We start from the raw sequence: 12212 nt of genomic DNA, 5'->3' as shown, positions 1-12212 counted from the left end.
GTGTTTATGATTTTATATACAAAGTTTTTACGATTTTAAAGCAACTTTTGTGATGTGGATGTCAAGTCGGTGAGCTCTGGATATTATATATATATACATACAAAATCCTCAATACGCCACCGATTCGGCGTGTTTTAGAATTTTTATCGACTTTAAGTCGGTTTAGCGCTATCACGATCAAAAGCACACGAATCGCGAGTTAAATTTTCCCAAAGAAAAATGAAACGTTCACTAGACTTTTTCTACGTATATATTTCGTTCGTTCAAGGGCATCAAAAAAAAAGGCCAGCGATTAATTTCTCCAGACGGTCTCGGGGGCGCGACACACGGCGTGCGGCGATGCGCGGAAACGGGGCGACGGGGTACCCAGACAGGAACTTTCGAAAGAGGGTCGAAATCCCAATTCCCCCAAACGGAGAGGAAAAAAAGCCACGTTTTTCGCCCTCTTCGTATCCCCAAAATATACGACAGACACGCTGGGAAAAGGGAAGGCGTCGGCGGCGGTGGCGGCGGTTACTCACGCACGCCGCCGACAGTATGACTAGGGCAACAATATTAAATTCGTGTGTTTACGGACGCGTCGCCGAGACTTGTACACAATGCTAGGCAGCCGCGGCGGCGGCGGTGTTTACACACGCGAGCCGCATACCAACTTAATCTCGATACCCTCACACGAAAAACGTTCACACGACGCAACTAGACGATAATATTATTAATTAAACAACAACGAAAAGTAAAAGGTGACGACGAAATAATAATACCGATAAAGTCTGGCTGAGATCTAAGTACGGCTTTTATCGTATTCGAATTACGCGCGGTATCTCCGGTAAGGGATGCGTAGAAAAATGTCCACACACGAACATTTTATTTTAACGTGTCCTTTTAATTCGAGTTTAATTAGAATAATGTGACATATTATGAACGAGTATTTAAAGGGTTGGGTACGTAAATACGTATTTTTCCCACGACACGCCGTCCTACCCTCAACACCAAGTGTCCTCGACCGCTGACCTGACCGGGAAACTTTTGGAGTATGAGATCGAGCTCGACTTTAGACACCACACTTCACCGGAGTCGCCCACCCCCCCAGAGTATAAAACGAGAATAAATTTCTATTTACCTCTCGAAAACGTCTTTCAGACAGGCCGCCCCGCGCCTCTTGGACGACGACGACCCGGAACCGGAACCGGCGCCGGTGCTGTTGCTGGAACCGAACGATCCCGAGTGGGCGGGCGACACGCTGCTGGCGGAATTGGTGACGGGCGAACTGGAACCGTTCGAGGAACCGGACAGGCTGCCGGCCCGGAGCCGGAGCTCGGCGTAGTCGGCGGCCATCATCATCGCGGACGCCGCGGCCGCGGGTTGTCTGGCCGCGGCGGGCTGGCGGCGCTTCTTCTTCTTGCCGCCGACGGTCGGCGGTGCGGCCGACGTCCTGGCAAAGCCGTCCAACACGTCGTCGGCGGCGCCTCCGCTGCCTCCGGACGACCGTCTGCGGACGCCGGCCGGGGCGGCCAGGGACGTCTGCTGCGGCCACTCGGAGTCCTTCTTCAGGTAACCGCGGCCGCAACGGCAGCCGCACGCCTTGAACGCCATTTCGTAGCCCTTCTTGTTGAGGTTCACCACGTTGTTGTTGTTGACGTTGACCGTCCACAGGTCCTTGATGCGCCGGCCGTTGGGCTGAGGCGTCGCGTTACCGTTGGCGTACGTGGCCGCGGCGTTCTTCATGTACACCAACACCAGCCTTTCCCAGGCGTCGAAACACTCGCGGTGCATGTACCGGCCGGCCGGACATCCGCCGTCGCTGCACACCACGCGGGCGTACAGTTCGGCGGCGCGCGGATCTTCCGGCCTGATCGGGGCGGACCGCATGAAGCAGTCGCCGGTGGGCACGCAACACTCTTCGTAGTGCTGTTGCTGGACGAGCTGTTGATAGGGTTGCTGCTGCTGCTGGTGCTGCTGGTGGAACAACTGTTCCATGGCCGTCGTGGTGGACGGGCCGAACAAGTCGGCGAAATGTCCCATACCGTTGAAACCCATTGCGTTCCGGCGAGGAGCCATTCAACGACGAGCGACGCTTGTCGAAGAGGGACACGACGACGACGACGACGATCGCATGCCGCGAGACGGCGGACGTCGGTGTCGTCTGGTCCGTAGATCGCGACGTTCGACTGTGTGTGTGTGTTTTTTTTTTTTTATTTCGATTTATATAATATAGTCTTTAGTAAATTAATTATCTACTCCTCGGCCGGGTGAACCGCAGTAGTACTCGACGAACCGGCACTGGCGGCGTCGAAGGACAGACCGATGACAACGTATTGTACGATTTACCGTTTTTGTTTTTTCGAATATTATTATGACGTCGTCGATACGGGTAATATCACGCCGCTCTCCGCCGATACGAAACCCGCGAAATCGTCTCGAAACGACCAAAACAACGATTATAATGATCTCAAAAAAAAAAAAAAAAAAACCAAAAATCGTGGCGTAAACGAAAAATAATAAATTATTGTTATATTAATAACGATTTGTACTTCGTCACAGGTGTGCGAGGAGTGCGTGTGTGTTTTTATTTTTTTTTGAGTCTGTGTGTATAATATTTGTGTGTGTATTTTGTTTGTGTTTTGTGTGTCGCGGCGCGTGCGGTACGGACGACGTACGGCCACTTTCTGTTTCGTTGACCGACTGCGCGGAGATACCCGAACGCGAAACACCCGCGCGACGACAGCGGCGGCGGCGGCGACGGCGATGACGATACACGTACGCGGGCTCGGCGCGCGCGCGCTCTCTCACAGATCTCGGATTGTGCCCGCCCGGTTTGGCGTGTTTGTGTGCGTGCGCTCGCCACCCAAAACCGTGTGCACAGGCGTGTGTGTGTGTGTGTGTGTGTGTGTGTGACGGTCACAGTCAAGGGCAGCGGTGGTGCGGCGGCGGCGACGGCGTCTGTGGCGCCCACTGGTGCGGAGATACGAAATCACTCCCCTCCGCCGCCGGCCCGGGGTTGTAACGCGGCGTGCGCGTCACGTGACCGGCGAGTGTGTGTTTTTTCGGGGGGCGGCGGCGATGGTGCGCAGTGAATTCGGCGACGCCGTCGGGGGGGTCGCGAGGGCGGCGTCCCCGTTAAAATTTTCGGCAATTTTTCGGACACCGAGTCGGTCCCACCCACCCATTCGCGTCGCCGACGTCACGAGCGGCGTGTAGCGGTACCGGCGTCGTCGTCGTCGGCGGCGGCGGCGCGGTAAACGTTTGTCCCGCTCGTTTTGTTAGTTATTTGTGTTAATATTACAATATTATTAGTTCAATTATTATTTGTCACTATTATTATTATTAGGATGGCAGTACACAATAGTAGAGTACCGTTAAAAAAAAGAAATAACTTCCGTTAGATTTAATAAATTCATACTTACTGGATAGGAAATTTATAATATAATATTTATTAAGAAATGTTCACCGGTGATCTTCAAACGGTTTGTTATAAAGTAATATTTTATGTTTATAGTAACTACCCACACACTACATAGATATATAGTAAAACAAAATAAAACAAAGCCCTCGATTTAATACTAAAATGTTTCTTTTAAATTAAACCATTTGTTTTACAAAAAGTATATTTTCTAAAGATATTGGTCTTAAAAATTGTTTAAAACTTTTATGAGATTTTGTTGTCTTATTGAAACTAGTAAAATTGTAAATCATTACTTTATAATATAATATCTGAAAATGAAATACAACATTTATTAGTCAGTATAATGCTTAGCTTAGACTTCTGGAAAATTCGACAATCTAAAATTAGAAAAAAAAATGCTGAATGTATAAATTACAATAAAAAATTACATCAATGTGGATAGGTTAATTTAGGCCGAGGCTATCCACGGCGTTTTCCGCCGCGCTTGGAACTCTGCGTATTCTGCGTCGATTTCCCGCGGCGTTTTCCGTCGAATTGAAAATGCGTTAGCTTATATCGGAGTTGCTATACACGATGAACGTAATACGCAGCGTTTGAATCCGCGGTGGAAAACGCCGGTCGGCTTGCGTTTTGGCGGGCAAACGCCGAAGTAATAAAATGCGGCGTATTACGTCCGTCGTGTATAGCTGCTCCGATATAAATCAACGCATTTTCAATTCGACGGAAAACGACGAGGCTAATAGTCGTATTTACCGTCTTCGTTTATAATTTTGCTATCGAATTCTAACGATCTGCCGACTACTCGCCGACAGTTAATATCTCCCAGTCGTTATTTTTTTTTTTTGTTTTGATTCACGTGTTCCGCGTAGTAAATAAATTTCGCGGGGTCGTGCACGCCCAACGATCGAATTTCTCGAATATTCTATTAGCCAATATTATGGTAATACAATTATCAATATAACACGTTAAACAAACCCGCGTCACCCAATTATTTATAATAAAGTGAATTTAAAGAAAAAAATTTAGTTTTAAATTTCATCGTCTATATTAAATTGTATTATGATTACATAAGCAGAAACGCCGTTCTTTTTTTGTTCAAACAATTTTAATAATATAATAATAATAATAATAATAAAAACACTGATTAACCGATTCATGTGTTGTATACAAAACTGTAACAAGAGATTATTTACGTTTATTTAGCTCTGAGAAAACAAATTATATAATAAAATATATAAAAAAAGATTAACTTTTGATAAACATTTCAGAACTATAATAATTTTCAGTTATAATAATATCTTTGAAAATAACACCAAATACGTACTGTGCACTCCGTACAACGAGCTCCTTACATTATAATGTTTATATATGAATCAGAATAAAATAGAATAAAATAGAATCGCATTCTAAACACGACGTATACCATCGAGTGCCCTGAGAAGAAAAAAAATACAAGTTATTGAGTTATATTTATAGATTTGTTCACATATTATTATATGACTTCGATAATTATTGAGAACGGGAAATCCAATTTTAATTTGTATACAAATTGTCTATATAGAAGGTTCTATAACACTAATTGATGAATCAATACAATACGTACGAAAACTCTTAAGTAATCATAATATAAAATATAAATATCTATCTAATTAATATTAAACTGGTATGAAAGAAATTTAACATGTTTAATAAGTGAATGAAAACAAAATTGTATAATAGTAATTCATACATTACCTAATAAAAAAAAAAATATTAAATTGAATAATTTATAATAATAAAATGATCAATAACATTGATAGATTATTCATATTATTTGAACTGCTGATGACAGCAGTATAATAATATTTATAAATACAAAATAAAATATTTATGTATAATAATAATATATAATATTATGTAATGTGTATAACACTTCATAATGTACATGTTCATTGTGTATATTATAATTCGTGTTGTGGGTTTGGGTTTTTTTCACATCGTTTTGTGATATTTACTTAAAATAAATCATACTTGGATGTTATTAAAATCATTTTTAGTTTATACACAACAATTTAATATTATAGAAACAGTTGATTTATAATAATACAAGTACTATCGCCGATCTAACATTCCAACTACAGTTGAATTGAGTTTTTAGTGAATTCATTTTTTGTTTATAATGAACATAGCATAAAATAAAAAACTATAAAATATCGGCAATTTAATATTATATCTATGTATAAAATCTTAATATGAATATTTCATAATATTTCCCAGTTGTTAATTTCAAAATATGACAGAAAACATAATTTAATCTTAACTCTCAGAACGGATTCTGTTAGAAGATTAAATTGAGTAATGAATACTTGATAATATATCAGGAAAAATAAAAAATAAAAATAGGCATTTTTAACGAAAATCCAATTTTTGACAAAATCATTTTTTTCTTATTATAATCTATAAATTAATTAATTTGAGATTAGTAGTAGTTATGTTAAAAATATATATTCGCAGAGCCTTGAAACTTTTTGCTATTACGTATATTATAATTATTTACTATACAAAATTCAATGCTCGAAATATTGTTGATTAATTTTAAGATAAATTATCAATTGAACCTATTCACTTCATGCAATTTTACAGTTCGTCGACTTACAACTTTAAGTTAATGGCAGGCGACAGCTATAGTAATATTTTATGAAATGTATTATTATAAAATGAATTTGAATGCGATTTGATTTTGTAAAATTAATAATAATATGTTATATTGTAGAAGACAAATAAATTACTAATAAAGAACAATATAAAAATTTAATACTTTATTCTTAAAAAACATAAACAGCACACTGACAATGACTATAACTTCCGCGGGTTTTTTAACTGTAGTATTTTAGACTATGTATCAACAAAAATCGTTTTTTTTTTGTAACATCATATTAATAATTATGAAAACACGAAAAATCTTATCGGAATTTCCAATATGGCAATACTATATCACACTATCATAGTATTGTTATTAAAAATAATTAATTTAATGTTCCAATTGAACAATGATTAATTAATGTTTATAATCAGTAATGACTAATGACTGATGTAGTTCTTTTATCTTTAATAATACAATAAAACATTTACTTATTCGATTTCCTATTTTATTACAATGACAACGAATTGCCAATCAGTAGTGAAATGGTGTCTGAAACTCTTGGGATGCAAATAAATTATGAAAATTGACAATCTGAAAATGTATTATATAGACACCATGCACACTATGAAAACGAACATCCATACTGGAGTAATTATCAAACTATTTAGTAACGTTTTAATATTGAAATATCTCGTACAATGCATCGATGAGTGTACCAAACGAGGAATCTACATGTTAAAACTGTGACTGTAATCGTTTTAAATATGTAATGATAATAAAAACTAATAATTATTGTAGTATCATGTAATAAATGAATTTCGTTTTAAAATTTTAAATACACAAATTTAAATTTGTTTTAAAACCTTCTCATTTTGTCATTTTAGTATTGATCGGCTGCCAAGTACACAATGACAACATTTGGACGAATTTTGGATATTATATCAGCACATACAGTTTTTCTCCTGTATGGTTATCATTTTGTTGGAAACCAATCATCAACATTTTATAATAGTCGGATAGTCCTGCTTATATTTCTGTTAGCGAACTAAAAAAAAAAAAATAATGATGTTCAGCAATGTTCAAGATACAATCGGTCTTGTAATCGTGATAGTGTTTTACCGTCCACTATCACTATAGTATTGAATGTCTCGATCGAATACATTTAAATAATACTGCCAATTTTGTTATACACTCTACGACTCCACTGAATGTAATGTAATGTAAGAGACAAATTTCGTTTGATATTACAGATATAAAATCATTTTCATCTGAGTGTTTTTTTTTCTAATACTAAGCCTATTCGTTTTGTAATTAACTAAAACGAAAATGGTTAAAGACGATTCTTGAAGTCCTGGTTCAAGTTCATAGTGAAAAATGTTATGATAACGAGTTTATGAAAAATTTAATGGATATGAATCATAAAATGTGTGTTTAGTAAGTGTAAGTATTAGGCCCATCACAATATATTCTTTTCGTCTTTACGTCACATAATTGCCCCGTTGAATCCGTATTTATCAACATTCCATATTATTGCACTAGTGCAATAAGTCACTAGTCCATTAGTGTTTACTGTTTACTATTTGATTACAAATTATACATTTACACATTAATATACACTTTGACCACAAAATAAAATAACCAATCGGATCAAAATATGTTCAACTACGCTGTAACTAGAAATAATCTACATATACATAGGTATAAGAAATAATAATGATAATACTCGCATAATAATACTCGTAATCTACAGTTTGAATATTAATTTACGGATAATGTACCTATTATGTTTATTTCACGATAAGTAGTAACTAAAGTTTAAAATGACGTATAGAATTGAATTTGTGCATATAGTTTGTGACTTTGTGTAATTAGTTTTGACATTTTGTTTGAAAATACGATAAACTATGACAATTTATGTGAAACAATATTTATAATAATAATTGACAGAATGGTTATTGGAATACTAAAACAATGATAAAAATAACCCCATTAAAAATCCAAAGCCAACCCCACTGTCCAAAAAAAAATCTAAAACTTACAATTAAGCAAATGTTCTGCAGATCGTAAAATATATACGTCTGATATAATTTGATGTAACTATGTTGTTAGCTTACCACTACTCGATGCATTTTTAAGAATCAATTATTATTGCTATTATTATCAATGGCTGAGAAGAGGGTTTAAACTATTGGAATCGTTCCAATCGTCATACTTAAACTAGCCGAGATTGCCGGCAGGATTCCAATTATTATTCAGTTCCACGCTATTTATTAAGGATGCAGTTATGTAATCATACGGTAATAACCATTAACCACAAACAGATTTCGTACAAGGAAATAATAACGCATAAGAAATGAAAACGTTCGTTTTAATTATCGCTCTAACTGGATGTAAATCGAATAATATTCGACTGCGACCACTTGACCACTTAGAAAAGTATTAATATTATTATCACTACAGTTGTATGCCTTGAAAAAGCATAAAAAAAATAATCTTATACATTTTATAGTGTTATTAATTTCCAAATAATTTATAACTACAGTATCAGTTATTCAACATAGTATGTAAACAAATATTATGCTCAATCTATAAGACATCGAAATTGTATTATATGATTGACATTGCGAGAATTTATCACGAATTTTTACTTGTTTTATATTATACACAAAATTACGTAAATGTAACAGTAAAATGATGTAAATTTAACATAATATAATATTATTATATTTTTCAATATATCTATTTGATAAAATTAAAGTAACTCAAAATAAGGTGATAAAGGAATGCAATGTACAGAGTATCTAGAAAATTACGTATGATGTTTATATTGAATTCCAATATGATATTCGTACGGTGTTTTGTTTCTTCAATAACTATAATATTATGTAAGAACTGAAAAAGTATGATGAAATATGAGAATTTCTTTTTACTAGCATGCTTGGAAAAAAAATCAAAAATCTCTAATAGAATTTTCAATGCTCAATAATAGGATTTTGTACACGTGTTGCCTTATTTGCAAGACGGATGACTTTTCAAAGAGCGTGTTCAAAATGTTGCCTAAACGTTGCTCCTTAAACAATATATGCTCGGCGTTCGTAAATATAATTGGACGGCATTTCATTTCCCTCGTGATTTTTTCGTTTAAATTGTTTTCCGGAACAGATAAGTCGGCTGTCTAAAACCCGGCAAGACAACGACACTGTATTAAAACGTTTTAGATTAATCTGGCAGTTGACAAATTGTTTTTCAATTCTAAGTCGTACGCTATTAAAACAGCAAATATTACTTTGTTTTTTTATCATCTAATAATAATTGTATTTGTGAGGAAGAAAAATATTTTTCTCCGGAAGTATTTGCGATGAGATTGAACGATAATAACTAATAAGTGATTGGAACAAGGGACAATGGTCGGAAATTTATAAAATATATACTAATAATAACATTACCTATACTGTTTTCTCAACATATATGTACATCAAGTCTGGGTCCGGTATATTTTTATATTATTATGTCATGAAATGATGTAATAACATAAAATATAAAATATTTATTTACTATTGGTATTTGTAATTTAAACTAAGTCAAAATATGTCAATGCTTCATCGATAATTTTAAATCGTAGCAGATGATTAAGCAAATCCGTTTAATGCATAGTTGCCTAATGTGAAAAAATATTCCACTAATCTTTGAGTATTGTAAGTATAAAGTCACTGTTCAATACATATTATACGTACACTGAAAGCAGAATATAATATAATGAAACGACGCCTCAAGACCTACAGCCTTCCAGAATGTTTATTCACTAACGGACCTCACGCAGACGCTATAATGTGAATGTGATCTATAATTTATTCATAAATATGCCGATTCTATTTAACTATATGTATAGACAAATAAAATGTATGTAACCTTAACCAAACTTCTAAATGAGGATTACCACCGTAGGGTTATTTAGTATAACAATTAAGAAAGAGGCGAAAGTAGGTATAATAATCGGTTTACAATATAGTATAGGCGTCGAGTGTACCTATCTCGTCATTGAGTAAGTCACTGTAATAATATAATGTATGTTAAATTATAAATCATCAATAATTGATCCTTGGAACCAAAAAACGGTTCTGAGCGAAGAAAGCCTGTATTACTAAACATATTTTATGATGTACATAATATAATGTATTGCAGCTAATTAAGTAATAATTTATTTTAATATTAATAATATTAGTATAATAGTGTAATACGGTAAGCTGAATTTATTAATGTTTGCCATTTGTGTTTGAAAATTGTACGATGAGTATAAAATCTAAAAATATTAATAGGTTGTCAATGTTTCAAATCACCTCAAAAAATATTTTTAAATTAGAACAAAATATTAAAAATTTTTATTCTTGGATCTAAGTTCTTCCTAATTTGTACTTTAAATAGCTATAAACAAATATCGTGTTTATACACTTTTACAATTTTTTAATTTCAGTATAGGTAAATTATTAAACGTATGAGAAGCATTGCCCTATATTGTGTGTAAACATTTGCTATTCAATTAAGTATTTTATAAATTTTTAATTACAAAATAATTTTCAAATTTCAACAAACTTTGAATTTTAAATTCTTACAAAATCAATTTTGATAAGTTATTTTTGATATTTATAAATTACTTTAATATAATATAATATTAAATTTCTAGCTTTTGATTGAGTGAAAAATGTTTATCAATATGTATAGTAAATAAAATCAAATATTTCTAATGTATGAAATAGCTTAAAAATTGTCAAACTATTTTGAACATTATGCCATTCATAAAAAAATTCCAATTTAAGTGTTTGATGAAAATTTCAAGTATTTACGGTTATTCGTTTATGCATTTTTGTTTTTCCAGTTATTCAGAAAAATTCTGGTAATTTTTACTTTTAACCCTCCAAAGTATCAAGTTGATACAAGATTCACTTTCTTTCAAAAAAAGATGATGTAGTTGAAAATAAAATCATTTTTCTACTATAAAAAGTGTCTTAAAAATATAAAAAAATAATCACATACTTTATAGTAAAATTAATATAATATATTTTTCATATTTCGTTCTGATCTGAATATAAAAGAATAATACAATTATCAAATAGATCTAATAATCTAAAAGAAGCAAACAAGGTCTTACATGATAGAAATTAGAAAATAAAATAACTAATAAAACAATTTCATGTAAATTTGTATTAATTAATATTAATTTGATCTCATCATAAATACCATTCAAAAAACAATAGCAGCTAGGTCTTTCTTCCGACATAGTGACATGCACACGTTTAAATTTTAAAAAAGTTTGTTTAATTTATGTTCTTACAAATCAAACCATTGAGCAAGTACCAAATTATTACTTATTAGTTATAACTTATAATATTTTAAGTATTTTTTGATAAACCGAACTCGGCCTGAGATTTGTTTTTCCACTGCAATTATTGCTTTGAAAAGAATGTTCCGCCCTAAAACTATTGTATAGGTGTTGGTTTCACTGCCATTTTATGTCATGATTTTTTTCTAGTAGGTATAATATTTTTCATTATAAATGTCTCAGAGTGAAAAAAAACACGCGATAGGCACAATCGGATACAATACGAACCCCGCACACAAATCGGTTTGTCCTTTGGTCAACGACGATAGTATCGTTTCTTTTGTAAACTAGTTATGGTAATCGGCTCATCAACCTACATTCAGGCGTTATAAGAACAAACTAAACGCACGAGGTCATTTTCACATGTATTATTATTTATTATTATGTATTACAAGTATACTATTAAAGCCAACGAATCGTTATTATCGCCATTGTAATGAAATCTCTCATCGAAAGTATACGAAAAACCGTTCGATTATCCCGATATAATTTATATTAATGTTGATTATTACAATATTGACATAAATATTATAATCAATAAATTTGGCTAAGTTTAGGTTTAGGTGAAAATAAATTTATTATGATTAGAGTAACTTATCCCGAGTAAGGAATTCAAAAAAATTATAACACTACTAATTACTAACATTTTCTAATATTTTTTATTTTAGTACCTACCTAGTTGTTTTTATGCAAAATGTTAAATGTTGAGGAAAAAATATTGGGTACCTAAGTTATTCCAAACATTTCAAATGGAGGCAAGCGATCGAGACTCAAAAGTGTACACTTATATTTCACTTATTATACAGATA

At 34.1% G+C, this 12212-nt stretch overlaps 1 protein-coding gene across 1 annotated transcript in view; it reads right to left on the bottom strand.

Moving 5' to 3' along the window:
- The window catches only part of LOC114129662 (headcase protein), a 55241-nt gene extending 52449 nt beyond the window's left edge, over positions 1-2792 (bottom strand). Inside the window, exon 1 of the mRNA XM_027994459.2 lies at positions 1121-2792. Coding sequence (XP_027850260.2) covers positions 1121-2058 — 938 coding nt within the window. The 5' untranslated portion in view covers positions 2059-2792. The remainder of the gene's footprint in view (positions 1-1120) is intronic.
- Between the last annotated feature and the right edge of the window lie 9420 nt (positions 2793-12212).

This window comes from Aphis gossypii, chromosome 2 (genome assembly GCF_020184175.1).
Source record: "Aphis gossypii isolate Hap1 chromosome 2, ASM2018417v2, whole genome shotgun sequence".
Lineage (NCBI taxonomy): Eukaryota > Metazoa > Arthropoda > Insecta > Hemiptera > Aphididae > Aphis > Aphis gossypii.
This window is presented reverse-complemented; position numbering and strand designations above follow the sequence as displayed.